The sequence below is a fragment of the Pongo abelii genome, chromosome 10 (genome assembly GCF_028885655.2).
Source record: "Pongo abelii isolate AG06213 chromosome 10, NHGRI_mPonAbe1-v2.0_pri, whole genome shotgun sequence".
Lineage (NCBI taxonomy): Eukaryota > Metazoa > Chordata > Mammalia > Primates > Hominidae > Pongo > Pongo abelii.
In genome coordinates, this window is record NC_071995.2 from 115,754,061 (window position 1) to 115,768,849 (window position 14,789).

Below are 14,789 nucleotides of genomic sequence, written 5' to 3' on the forward strand. Positions count from 1 at the left end.
CTTACCTTACCTTATTTTGTTTTCTTCCTAATACCTATCACTGATTTAAATGTTCATATTTCTTTGTTTAAAGTCTCCCCACTTAAACGCATGCTCCAAGACGTCAGAGTTTTTGTTTTGTTTTGCAGATTTAAATGCTGAATTCTTGGTGCCTGGCATATAGTAGTTGCTGAATGAATGTTTGTTGAATGAAAGAACAATGCTTGGCGCAAAGTCAGAGCTTAGGAAAAGCGATAGGCAGGAGAGCTGACGGGTTGAGGAGCAGCTGCGTAAACCTCCGCCTTGGGCGCCACAAGCCACAAGCCGGACCACCATGTGCGTACAGGGGCAGCGCGGGGGGGCGTGGCGGGGGCGTGGACGCCCACCCGGAACCCTAGAGCCGCGGCGGCGGCAGCGGCTTCCGGTCGCGGCGGACACTTCCCTGGGAGGGACTGTCCCGTGGCACCCGGTGGAACCGAGGAGAACGTGGAGCGCCGGGAGCGGCGAATATGGACGACTACAGCCTGGATGAGTTCCGTCGGCGCTGGCAGGAGGAGCTGGCGCAGGCCCAGGCGCCGAAGAAGCGGCGACGGCCCGAGGTTGCTGAGAGGCGGGCTCGGCGGCCGGAGGTGGGCTCCGGGCACGGCGAACAGGCCTCTGGGGACCCGACGCTAGCCCAGGGTCTCCTGGAGGGCGCGGGGAGGCCCCCGACGGCGCGGGCGACTCGGGCCGAGGGGCAGGACGTGGCGAGCCGCTCACGTTCTCCTCTGGCCCGCGAGGGCGCCGGGGGCGGGGAGCAGCTGGTGGACCAGCTCATCCGCGACCTGGTGAGTGGCCGTCGCCTACCCCCCGCCCATGCCTGCGCCGGCCCCCGCCCCCAGGACAAACCCCTGCAGTGATTTGGAGAGTAACTGTGCCACTAGTTGCCCGAGAAAATGAGTAGACGCACAAACACCGATGTTTGTGCGTGCATAGGGGTCTTTCTGGAAGCAGCACTTCTCAACCAGGGCGATTTTGTTTCCCTAGATGTGGCAGTGTCTGCAGACATTTTTGGGTGCCTCATTGGGGTGTGTATGTGTGCATGTTACTGGGCATCTAGTGGGTAGAGGCCAGAGATGGACCTGAACATCCTACAGTGTACAGGACACCTCGCACAAAAAAATTATCCATGCCAAAATATCAGTAAGTGTGGGGTTGAGAAATCCTGCTCTTGAAGGCTACCTAAACTTTGAATAAACGTTGCCTTTGAAAAGGAGGACCCAGGTAATGGATAGGAAGTAATTTTACCTTTGTATACTGTTTGCACTGTTTAATTTTTGTAACCGTGCACGTATTCAAAAAAATTATCTCAGAAAAAAAGGAAGAAGAGGAGGAAGAATCTCTTGGGCACTTTCATTAGGATAGAGTTTCTTATCTTTTTGTGGGGCTTGGATTCCTTGGAGAATCTGGAGGAAGCTGGGGACCCTCTGTGCGTTAAAAATAACCCCCTTCGGAAAGTTGGGAAAATCAAGAACACCTGAAATGCATCCGTGTCTCCCAGGTTAAGAGGACAAGGCTCCAGGTTCTAATGGTTTGATTTAAATTAGGCCCAAAGGAAGTCCCTACAGCTTTCCAATTGGGAACCCACTTTTTTTTCTGTTTTTTTTTTCTTTCTTTCTTTTCTGAGACAGGGTCTTGCTCTGTTGCCCAGGCTGGAGTGTACTGTTGCTCTCCCGGCCCACTGCAGCCTCAAACTGCCTGGCTCAAGCCATCCCCTTCCCTCAGCATCCCGCGTAGCTGGGACTACGTGCATGCGCCACCACACTCAGCTAATTTTTAAAATTTTTTGGTAGAGACGAGGTCTCCCTGTATTGCCCAGTCTGGTCTCAAACTCCTGGGCTCAAGTGATCCTCCCAATTGAGAATCATTCTTTTTTTTTTTTTTTTTTGAGACGGAGTCTCGCTCTGTCGCCCAGGCTGGAGTTGCAGTGGCGCGATCTCGGCTCACTGCAAGTTCCGCCTCCCAGGTTCACGCCATTCTCCTGCCTCAGCCTCCCCAGTAGCTGGGACTACAGGCGCCCACCACCACGCCCGGCTAATTTCTTTTTGTATTTTTAGTAGAGACGGGGTTTCACTGTATTAGCCAGGATGGTCTCGATCTCCTGACCTCGTGATCCATCCACCTCGGCCTCCCTAAGTGCTGGGATTACAGGCGTGAGCCACCGCGCCCGGCCGAGAATAATTCTTTAAGTGGCAAGCTGTTTCAAGAAATAATGGCCTATTATTTTATGTAATATGTAGTTTACTCAAATAGCATTAATAGCTACTATTTGAGTTTTTACCAAGTGTTTAGTCCTGTGCTCTGCCCTAATTTGAATATAACAGTCCTGTGAGGTAGATTTTAACTCTCCTTTTACAAATGAAGAAACTCAGAGATTCTCTGTAACTTGCCCAGCATTAGCCCGCTGATAGATTCTGGGGGTTGAATTTGGATCCAGGACTTTTCAACTCCAAGTTTCACCACGTGAACTTGAGTTGGCATAAGAATCACTTGAGGCTTGATTATAATATAGGTTCTGGGCCCTCCCCAGACCTGCTAACTCCATCACCAGGGAAGGGGCCCTGAAATCTGATGACTGGCATGATCAGGCAAGTTTAAGACATTATACTCTACTGTATAGCCTCCTTTGGTTTAAGGTCCTGATTCTCAAGGCTTTCCATTTGTAACACCTTAGAGCTATAGGCATTGATGCCAAAAATAGTAAAGAAGCAAATCAAGTACAGTTGACCTTTGGACAACGTGGGGGGTTAGGAGAACTGACCTCCTTGCAGTCAAAAATCTGTGTATAACTTTTGACTCTCCCAAAACTTAACTACGAATAGCTTACTGTTGACCAGAAGCCTTATAGATAAGTCAGTTAACACATATTTTGTATCTTCTGTGTGTTATATACTATAGCATTATAATAAAGTAAGCTAGAGGAGAAAGTGTCATTAAGAAAATTATAAGAGAAAATGTATTTACTATTCATTAAGTGAAAGTGGCTCATCACAAAGGCCATCATTCTCATTGCCTTCATGCTGGGTAGGCTGCTGCTGCTGCTACGAAGGAGGGATTGGTCTTGTTGTCAAAGTGGTGGCAGAGGTGCAAGGAGAGGCAGGCACATTCGATGCAACGTTTATGGAAAAAACCTGCATACAAGTGGACCCACACGGTTCAAACCCGTGTTGTTCAAGGGTCTGTTGTATTCTGAAAATAGAAGGGACCTGCATACTGGAGAATCTGGAGGGTACATCCGAATCTGTTTCATGTTGTTGGAAAAGGCCTTCCCTGTCTTCCTGGAATTCATTTCCCTGGTCTCCTCTGCCCCCTTCAGAATCACCACATTAGGTACTACTAGGTTCTCTATGAGTAGCATACAACTTTTGGGGCACCTCTAATTTTAAAGAGGACTTTGTAGGCCAGGTGTGGTGGTACACACCTGTAATCCCAGCATTTTGGAGGCCAAGCCAGGAGGATCGCTTGAGCCCAGGAGTTCAAGACCAGCCTGGGCAACATAGTGAAACCCTGGTTCTATAAAAAATTTAAAAAATTTAGCTAGGTGTGGTGGTGCACCCCTTTAGTTCTAGCTACTTGGGAGGCTGAGGTGGGAGGATCGCTTGAACCCAGAAGGCCGAGGCTGCAGTGAGCCATGATTGCACCACTGCACTCCAGCCTGGGTGACACAGCAAGACCCTGTCAAAAACAGGCAAAAAACAAACTTTGTGGCTGGGCAAGGTGGCTCATGCCTGTAATCCTAGCACTTTGGGAGGCTGAGGTGGGTGGATGGATCTCTTGAGCTCAGGAGCTCAAAACCAACCTGGGCAACATAGAGAAACCCCATCTCTACAAAAATTGGCCAGGCGTGGTGGCATGTTCCTGTAGTCCTCACTACTTGGGAGGCTGATGTGGGAGGATTGATTGAGGCCAGGAGGTGGAGGATGCAGTGAGCCAGGATCACACCACTGCACTCCAGCCTAGGTGACAGAGCGAAACCCTGTCTCAAAAAAAAAAAAAAAAGGCTGGGCCTGGTGGCTCACACCTGTAATCCCAGCACTTTGGGAGGCTGAGGTGGGCAGATCACCTGAGGTCAGGAGTTTGAGACCAGCCTAACCAACAAGGAGAAACCCTGTCTCTACTAAAAATACAAAATTAGCCAGGCATGGTGGCAGGCACCTGTAATCCCAGCTACTTAGGAGGCTGAGGCAGGAGAATCGCTTGAACCCAGGAGGCGGAGGTTGTGGTGAGCTGAGATCGTGCCATTGCACTGCAGCCTGGGCAACAAGAGCAAAATTCCATCTCAAAAAATAAAAAATGAAAAAAAAGACTTTGCAATCATCAGTAACACTGCTATAAATAAAGTTATAATTCATTGTGTGCGTAAACTGTCTCCTTGGTACTGTCTTAAGGGTTTAGAGACATTATCGTCTTCATTTCTCCCAACAACTCTCTCCAGTGGCTATTTTCAACTAATTTGTAGATGAGCATTAGGAAAGTAACTGATTTTTAGGTAATAAATCTACTCCTTCTCTCCAGGCTGATAAATGATGACAAGGTTTATGGAAAAGGCTTGGATTCCTGTATCAGTGGTTGCAAGCCCCAGAGCCCACAGGGCTAAGGCAGGTAATGCACGTGAGTGAGATAGGGTGAGTGGTGCACATTAGGTCCTTTCTCCAAGCTCATCAGGTGTTTTTTTTTATGTGTTCTGGTCATAGCTTTATAATTTGTTTCATAGTTGCAGCTGTTCTTTTTGTCACAATTAAACATGTATTGTAGGAATTGTCTTTAAACATGGCCATCTTGGTCTTGTTTTCCCACTTTTAAAAGTTTTTAAGCTCAAACTATGTATTGACCTATACAAGGCCTAAATGCACAGCTTGATGAATTTTCAAGTGTACACATCCATGTAAGCAGCAGCCAGGTCATAGGGCAGCATCACCAGCATGTCAGAACCACCTCCCCTGCCCTGTGTTCCCTTCCACCCAAGGGTAACCACTCACCTGACTTCTCTTCCACCCAAGGGTAAACACTCACCTGACTACTTTTTTTTTTTTTTGGAGACAGAGTCTTCCCCTGTAACCTAGGCTGGAGTGCAGTGGCATGATCTTGGCTCACTGCAACCCCCACTTCCCGGGTTCAAGTGATTCTTGTGCCTCAGCCTCCTGAGTAGCTGGGACTACAGGCATGCACCACCACGGCCTGCTAATTTTTGCATTTTTAGTAGAGATGGGGTTTCACTATGTTGGCCAGGCTGGTTTTGAACTCCTGGCCTCATGTGATCTGCCTGCCTCGGCCTCCCAAAGTGCTGGAACTACAGGTGTGAGCCTGCATGCCTGGCCTCACCTGACTTCTAACACCGCGTTTAGTTTGTCTGTTTTTGAACTGTATATTAAGTGGAGTCAAACAGCACATACTCATGTGTCTGAGTTCTCGTGTATGGCATTATCTGTGAGATTGATCCCATGAATATGCCACATCTTATCTACTGTTGATGGGAATTATTGCTAGTTTGTTGATAGCCAGTTTGGGACGCTCAGAAATAGTGCCACCATAAATGTTTTGTACATCTTCTGGAAAATGTGTCCACATTTTTCCTGAGTATTCATTTGGGAGTGGAATTGGTGTCATAAGGTGTGAATAGATTAGCCTTGGTAGATACTGACAGTTTTCCAAAGTGGTTGTACTGGTTTTCTCACTTTTGATAGTAACTTGTGTATGTGGAATATAGTATTTCACTTTCTTCTTTACCATAAATCAACACCCAACTGAGATGACATGACAGCAGAACTTGACCCCAGCATGGGCAAGATGATAAAGACACATTGGGAAATACATACCATGGCTGGGGTCAGAGTAGTAGCCACTGCCCCCATTAGCTGGTTGTTGCCCTGAAGGAATGTGGTCCCAGTGTTGTAAGGTCTTTAGATTTTTTTTTTTAATTGGGAATATGTATTTTTATGTGGACTCTTTCAGTTTTCTCTGCATGAGAAAACCATCCAAGCTGGGCATGGTGGCACATGCCTGTGCTCCCAGCTGCTGGGGGAGTTGAGGCAGGAGGATCACCTTAGCCCAGGAGTTTGAGACCAGCCTGGGCAAAATAGATTCTGTCTCACTTAAAAACCACCATCCAAAACTTTGGCTTAAAACAACCACGATTTAGCTCACCATTTTGCAGGGTGGCAGCTTGGGCTGGGCATGGGTGAGCTCACTCGTGTGTCTGAGGTTAGCTGTGGTCACCTAGGCTGCTCTGATTCTAGGGGTTGGGTAATTGTGCATGTGTGTGTGTGTGAGAGAGAGAGAGAGAGAGAGAGAAAGAGGTGTGTATCTGGGTTATGAGTCATCCATCATACAGCAGCTTAGCTTAGCCCCAAGTGGGCATTCTCAGAATTACAAGAGCAGCAAGAGGGCGAGCCCCAATGGCCAGATGCAGTGGTGCTTTTGAAGTCTGCATAGGTCATGTTTGTTATTGTCATGTGGCCAAGTCCAGAGTCAGTGTGGATTTACCCAAGTGCTTGCATACAGAGAGACATGAACAAATTTGGGGCCATCACTACGTGAGTCTACCTCAAAAGCTCTTCCAATTTTTAATTGTTGATAACTAATAAAAAATTAATAAAATTTTAGGTGCTAACATTGCAGGTTAAACAAAACCTGTCGGTGGGTTAGATCTGCCTTGGTAACCATTTTATCATCTTTGCCTTGTGCCTTCCCAAGAATCCTTGCTTGATCCATGGGTGGCTCCTGAAAGGAAGAGTTAGTTCCATTTGAGACTCCCCAGAATCTTTAACAGAAGCTGATCCAGTTGACATGAATGGGAAATAAAATCTGGTACTACCTTCTTACACTTCCTCCCTGCCCCCGTTTCTTCTCCAACCTTTGGCACACTTTCATTAGTGCACCCTGTTGTATTTCTGGTGCAGTCTCCTCCACTTCCCAGTCTTCAGTATCCATCACTAGAGAGAGAACAACTAGTAAGTTAGCAATCAAGAGTGAAGTTGGCTTTGGATGGGTAGGTGTGCAGTGTTGCCTTGGAGTGTCATCTGGCTGCTATAGGCCAGAACCTCTGATGGGCAAGCAAAGCTGACATGAAAATGCAGGACTCAGCCGGGTGTGGTGGCTCGTGCCTGTAATCCCAGCACTCTGGGAGGCCGAGGTGGGCGGATCACGAGGTCAGGAGATCAAGACCATCCTGGCTAAGATGGTGAAACCCTGTCTCTATTTAAAAATACAATAATTAGCCGGGCGTGGTGGCACACCTCTGTAGTCCCCGCTACTGGGGAGGCTGAGGCAGGAGAATTGCTTGAACCCGGGAAGCAGAGGTTGCAGTGAGCCGAGATCACGCCACTGCACTCCAGCCTGGGTGACAGAGCAAGACTCCACCTCAAAAAACAAAAATACAAAAAAAAAAACAACGCAGGACTCCTCCCAAGCCTCATGTTTTATGAAGCTTTTAGTAATAGCAGCCATCTCTTTTTAGGTGATGAGTTGGGAATACCTTAAGTGGCACTTGATAGAGTTCTCAGTATAAGTAAACTAGCGAAAGAACACATCCCTGGTCAGAATTTCAGAGGCAGTAGGCACTTTGTCTGTTGTTTTCTCTTCTCTGTTCATAAACTCAGGCTTCTTGGAGATAGTGGATATACCTGAGTATAACTGCAAGTGTGCTGCTTTCTTCAGCGGAGTGGCTGTGATACCAACTTGCTTGGGCTCCATTTTTATTTAGGTAGTGTATCAGGACTCTGGGCTGCAGGCAACAAGCACACAACCCAAATTGGCTTAAAAACCCAAACTGGAATCTATTGATTCCTGTAACTGAAAATTCCAGGTGGTAGTGTTTGTTCTGGGTGCTTACCTAAGGTAAGTAGGATTCGCCTTCTCTTAATCCTGCTTTCCTTTTGTTGGCTTTATTCACAGACAGGCTCTCCTCTTGGGGAAAAATGGCTACCAGCAACTCTAGTCTTCTATCTGCTTAGCAACTCAGGGGAAAGAGAGCAGCAAGTCATGAACCTAAATTCCCATTGGTGCAAACTGGGTCATGTGCCCACCTTTCAGCCAATCACTGATTCAAATTGTCCAGACCCGAATCCATTGCCCATTCCTGTAGATGAAGGTGAGGTCAGCTCTGCCTAAATCGTGTTGACTAAGAGTGGGAGTGGGATGGTTTCCTAAAGAGAGGAAGTGGATGTTGGGCAGGAAAAAACAGCAATAACTGATACCCACTTTAGGTGGGTGTGTGACACAGCACTAACTCTGAGAATACAGTAGTCCCACCTTATCCACTGGAGATACATTTCAAGACCCCCAGTGGGTGCTTGAAAATGCAGATAGTACTGAACTCTATATATGCCGTGTTTTTTTTCCTATACACAGAGACCAATGGTAAAGTTTATAAACAAGGCACAGTAAGAGATTAACAGTAACAACAAAATTGAACAATTACAACAGTATACTATAATAAATGTTATATGAATGTGGGCTCTCATAATACTGTACTGTTAAGTAACTGATGCTATGGAAAGCAAAACCGTGGATAAGCGGGGACGACTGTGTTTTCAGTTCATCCAACATATATTCATTGATCAGCTCGGTGCTGGGGAATCAGCAGTAAACAATGGCTCCTTGTCCTCAGAGAGCCTAAAGTCTTGTTTCTTTTAACTAAAAGAATGACACGAATGGAGTCAGGACAGTCTTGGCTATGGGGCTGGGCTCTGCAGTCAAGTAGACCTGAGTTCAGATTCTGGCTCTGCTGTTATCAGTTTGCCTTGGGCAAGTTAATTTACCCTGCCTTAGCTGTCAAATGATGATGATGTTAGTACCTATCTCGTGAAGAGGCAATGAAATAAGCATGGAACTTAGCACTGAGCCTGGAGTACAGTAAGGGCCGAATAAATGTAAGCTGGTGCCATTATCATTAGTACTCAGAGTTTGCTATGCTATTTTACTTCCTCTTTACTGAAACTTATCACCGATAAGCCCTTAGCTTCCGCCTCTTGTGAATCCCTGGAGGGCAGGATCTGTTGCCTTACTATTGTAACTCCACCTGCCTTACTAGTACAGTAGGGGCCCTATCTACGTTTGTTGAGTTGAAATAATGTGGGCGAAATTGCTGCTTCTGACAGCGACTTTATAAAGGCTCTATGATTGTTAGAACCCTTGAACATTCAAAGCATCCTTCCAGGTTAAGATATGGAGTTTTAGGTCTGCTGAAAGTTTTAATACTGCTGGCCAATATTTATCACTCACTATGTCAATATTTAACCTGTCAGATCCTGCATCTGTGTTGCCAACAAGATAGATTTAATGGCTTAACCTTATTCTGTTTTTAAGTTAAACACAAATAAGTAAGCTCCCTAATGTGAACACTTTTCTTCTGGCTAATATGCAGTGAGACAGCAAACCAAACCAAATGTGTACTCATGAATTGACTTATCTGGAATAACTTCCTTTCCTCTTTCCTGTTCTTTGTCTGCCTTTTAAAGCTCAGCTTGAGTTCTGTCTCCTGTGTTAATTCTTCCGTGATTTCTCCAGCCCAAATTTCTCCCTTTCCCTCAACTAAAAAGTTCTTATCCTCAGTGCTGTTCATTTTTTCGTTATTCGTGAATTAGCAGGCCTGTACTTACGAACCTTTTGAAATGATGCCTGTGTATACTAGAACAACTTGTGACTTACATGCGGTCTTTGTTGGAAGGGTCTGCTGCTTGAAGCAGCTCGGGTTTCATTCATATCCCACAAATATTTATTAAGTGTCTTCTTAGTACCAGCCACTGTTCCAGGCACTGAGAATATAGCATCGAACAAGGCAGAAAAAAGCCTGTGCCCTTGTATAACTTACATTCTGGGGAAGAGGGAGTTAGACAATGGACAAATAATTGTCAGGTAATAAATAAATGTTCTGGAGAAAAAATAAGCAGATGGCATAGAGTGTATCTGCCAGGGGAGGGGCTGTAATTTTAAATAGTGCTGTCCAACAGGGTCTTTCTGGGAAGGTCACATTTCATGGAGAACCTGAAGGAGGTGAGGAGTGAACATACAGAGATCTGGGGGAGGGGATTCTAGGCCAAGACGGGCAAGTGCAAAGGTTCTGTGGTGGCCAGGACCTGCACTTAGTTTAATGCTCTGTTGCCTTGATCATTTGTAATGATCTTAATCATTTTTGACCAACAGGCCCCCCAAATTCTATAGCCAATCCTGATGGTGGGAATGTGCCTGCAGTGTTTGGGACCCTTAATGTGAACATCTTTACTTTTTTCACAAACAAAACCACACCCACTGTGGTACCCCTCTGGGACCTGAAGCTTCTCCTCTTCCTGTCTTCTCTCCTCGCCATGTCCTAAAGCACAGATCCCAGTTTAGACTAAAAAGGGGCTCAAAGCAGAGGCCCAGCCCATTTTGCTTCACACCACCCTTCTTCACCACCACACCCAGCCTCCTGGGATTTCCCCCAGCACTTGCCCTTCTTTTGATTGGCGTCTTCTACCTTCTTTCCTTGCCAGAGTCCCCAGGGGAGTGAGAATATGTCTTGAAGCTGGAAAGCCTATTCTCGTAAAAAAAGGATAAATCAAATTCCATGGACATTTATTGTGCATCTACTGTGTGCAAGGCACTGAGCTGGTTAGATTCTGTAGTATTGTAGTTCACTTATATCACCCGCACATGTGATCAACAAATATTTATTGAATACCTTTTGCTCTTCCTCATACCTAGGCATGGGGATTAGGTTAAATGTTAAGAGATAAATTGTTTTTTTGTGGACTGCTTGGGAGCTTAGCCATTCTTTATAGCATTGTTTGTTTGGAGAAATTATTTCCATCTTCTATATAGTTGGCTTACTAATGAACTTTGGAGTATCTTAGGGGACGATCTATATTGCCTGTTGTAGTCTCCTATATTTCATTTTACATGACAATGACTTACCTCTATAAAAGATTTTAGCTCCTTGAGTGTAGACCATTTCTTATATACTTGCTAACAGCACCTCCCTCTTCCTAGCACCTGGTGTGGCCCTGAATTTAGATAGTATTTTGAACATAAGTTACCTTACTTTAAAAATGTGTTGCTTTTCTCCGTCTGTGAAAATATCATGTGCTCACTGTAGAAATATTTAGGAAATTCAGAAGATAGAAGAAAATAAAAATCTTTAGTAATATAATTGCTTAGAGGCTACCATTGTTAACATTTTGGTGTATTTCTGACTTTTTTTTTTGAGACAGGCTCTGTCTCGCTTTTGCCTAGGCTGGAGTGCAGTGGTGTGATCATGGCTCTGTAGCCTCGACCTCCCAAACTCAAGCTATCCTCCCACCTCAGCTTCCTAAGTAGCTGGAACTATAGGTGCACGCCACCTGGCTTATTTATTTTTATTTTTTCTAGAGACAGTGTCTCACTATGTTACCTGGGCTGGTCTTGAACTCCTGGCGCCTAATGATCTGTCCATCTCAATCACCCAAAGTGTTGGGATTACAGATATGAGCCACCATGCCTGGCCTATTTCTGACTTTTTTTTCTTTTTGTATATAAGAATATGTATTTCGAGACAAATTGTGGATCATAAATGGATGCTTATTTATCTTGACTGCCTTTCAGACCTTTTTCCCCTAGCCAACCAGTTTTTTTCTTCTCAAAGAAGACACAGGTGAAACTGAAACTCATCTATTTCTTCTGATTGAGATTATATGGGTCTACTCCACTCAGCTTTTGCAGTACGTGGAAAGTTGAGATAAATGCCTACAGAAACCAGTCTCCTTTCAGTCATAGATTTAGTAAAAATGTTATTGCAAATCTCTTCTTTGAACTCAAGGTGCATTTTCTCAGTTTCTTAAACCACCACCCGGAGAGATCTTTCATGTTCTTTTTGCCCTGGAGATGTACATTGGGAACAAAAACCTTAAGTCAGTTTCTTCACTTTTTACTGCTTTGGCTCTTAGTAATTATCTGTTCTTCTATTAAACAAGAGAAGACAGATTAAATTTCTAACAGTAAGGCACAAAACCAATCCATTTACAGAATTAGTCTTACATTAGCACATAGGAATACAAATCAGCCTCCCTGGGGATGGATCTCTTTGCAATTTCTCTCAGCGTTTTTGGAGTAAGTCCAGTAGACTTTGGGAAAATCTAGTATTCACTGACTTTAAATTAAACAAGTAATATGACCCCTTTGAGTGTGTGTGTGTGTGTTTTTTTTTCCTTGACTAGGAAAAAGGGGATGGATAGATTTTTATATCTGCCTATGATGTAGGGTTGTGTTCTCAACTTTTAGTGTGCATGAAGATCGCCTGAGAAAGAGGTGCTTGAGGCCAGGTGCAATGGCCCACGCCTGTAATCCCAGCACTCTGAGAGGCCAAGGCAGGTGGAGGCCGAGAGTTTGAGACCAGCCTGGCCAACGTGACAAAACCCTGTCTCTACTAAAAAATACAAAAATTAGCTAGGTGTGGTGATGTGTGCCTGTAATCTCAGCTACTTGGGAGGTTGAGGCATGAGAATCGCTTGAACCTGGGAGGCAGAGGTTTCACTGAACCAGGATCGTGCCACTGCACTCCAGACTGGGCGACAGAGCGAGACTCTGTCTCAAAAGAAAAAGAGGTGCTTGAGCCCTAACCCTGGAAATTCGGGGCAGTAGGTCTTGGTAGTGCCCTTGGCATTTTTTTTTTTTTTAATTCCACAGGTGATTTTGATGTGTAATACAGGACGAAAGTCCCCAATAGTGGTAGAGATTCGATATCTGAGACATTGTCAAAGAATGAAAGGCAAGGTTGTATGTTAACAAACAGATACTTTTCCTTAACATTGAAGGAATACTAATATTTTGAATTTATTGGTCTCCTATAGAATAAATTTGGCCAGTCTCACATTGCTGAGAGCTATTCAACTACTGCAAAATTCTTTTCTTTTTTTTTTGTTTTGAGACAGAGTCTCGCTTGCCCTGTCGCCCAGGCTGGAGTGCAATGGCGTGATCTCAGTTCACTGTAAGCTCCTCCGCCTGCCGGGTTCACGCGATTCTCCGCCTGCCGGGTTCACGCGATTCTCCTGCCTCAGCCTCCCAAGTAGCTGGGACTACAGGCGCCTGCCACCACACCCGGCTAATTTTTTGTATTTTTATTTAATTAATTAATTAATTAATTAATTTTGAGATGGAGTCTTGCTCTGTCGCCCAGGCTGGAGTGCAGTGGCACGATCTCGGCTCACTGCAAGCTCCGCCTCCCAAGTTCACGCCATTCTTCTACTTCAGCCTTCTGAGTAACTGGGACTACAGGTGCCCGCCACCAGGCCCGGCTAATTTATTTATTTATTTTTTATTAGAGACGGGGTTTCACCGTGTTAGCCAGGATGGTCTCGATCTCCTGACCTCGTGATCCTCTTGCCTCGGCCTCCCAAAGTGCTGGGATTACAGGCGTGAGCCACTGCACCCGGCCCAAAATTACTTTCTGTAAATATTGTAGCCATGTTGATATTTTTATAGTTTGACCAGATTTCTCTATTTTAATATTTCCAATGTCTTTAATTCCTTTTCCTTCTTCTTGGAATATCTTTGTTTCTGAAATGCCAGGTTGTCCATTTTCATGTTTTTAAGTCAGTGTAGAGTTGGGTTAATGTGGCCCGTAACTTTTTGGATAGCTATGTGCTTTGCAGTAGTCTAGGTGGAAGACTGATAGCATCTTTTATTTATTTATTTATTTTTAATGGACACATTATAATTGTACATATTTATGGGGCACAGTGTGATATATGTATACAATGTATATTGACCAAATCAGGGTAATTAACGTATCCATCACCTAAAACATTTATTATTTGTGTTGTAAACATTAAAAATCTGCCCTTCTAGCTATTTGAAAATATACAATAAATTGTTGTGAATTATAGTCAACCTGTAGTGCCACAGAGAACCAGAACTCATTCTTCCTGTCTAGCTGCACTTTTATATCCGTTAACCAACCTCTGTCTGATAGTGTGTTTTAGATAACAAGGTATTTCTCTGCACACTAGTAGCAAGTAGTGTTTTTAACCTACATTTATGAACTATAGGAAGTACTCAATCAGAGTGCCTAAGACATTCTGCTGCCCAACAGTAGTAGGATTTATGTGGTTACTAGACCACAGCTTTTGTCCAGGATGTGACTTCATATCCTTGTCAAATCATGCACACTAATAAAAGAGGTGTGTTTTCAACCACAGGGCCAAATATGCTCACAACTCTGTGTCTTGTAAGGTGTTTCTCAAATGATATTTCCAATAATAACAAACTGAAGTTGATGAATTAGTTACTAAACCTTGAATTTACTCTGGTTTGTCTGGTGGAGTGATGTCACTCATTTACCCGCATTCTAGTATCCTCCTCAAGTAGGGGAGAGGAAGTAGCTTACCTAGACTAATGTATCTGGAGGTGTACTTAAGAAACCTTGGGAATATATTGAACATAGGACTATCGTGGGTCAGGTCTATCGCTTCAGTTAAAAAAAAAAAAAGATTGAACTTTTCAAAAAATAGATTCTGAAATGGGGATTTGCATGTAGGTGGTTTAGTGGGTTTTCCTTTCAGAGAGGTCCTGAACTGAGCAAGGGGGCCAAGCCTTTGTACCCAGCCATGGACTAGTCATTGGATACAGGCTGCCTTAGAGGGGTGGGAGGGGATGCAACCTGGGTGAGGCAGCTTGTTTGGCCAAAGGCATTGCCTAGGAAGGGACTCAGCTGTGAGTCAACAGCAGGCAGCATTTTCATCTAGGGGAATGAGTGGGACCGGAAGCGGGATCTGAGTGACCCACTGCAGTATCTATGGCAAGGACCATTGATAGAATGT

General features: G+C 44.8%; 1 protein-coding gene across 4 annotated transcripts in view; it reads left to right on the forward strand.

Moving 5' to 3' along the window:
* Positions 1-360: 360 nt before the first annotated feature.
* The window catches only part of FBXW8 (F-box and WD repeat domain containing 8), a 118,822-nt gene continuing 104,393 nt past the window's right edge, over positions 361-14,789 (forward strand). The window contains exon 1 of one of the 4 annotated variants that reach the window (XM_003778132.5): positions 361-806. In XM_003778132.5, the coding sequence (XP_003778180.3) occupies positions 489-806 (318 nt within the window). In that variant the 5' untranslated portion in view covers positions 361-488. The remainder of the gene's footprint in view (positions 807-14,789) is intronic. The other 3 variants (XM_024257528.3, XM_054527661.2, XM_054527662.2) reach the window with 3 other exon arrangements.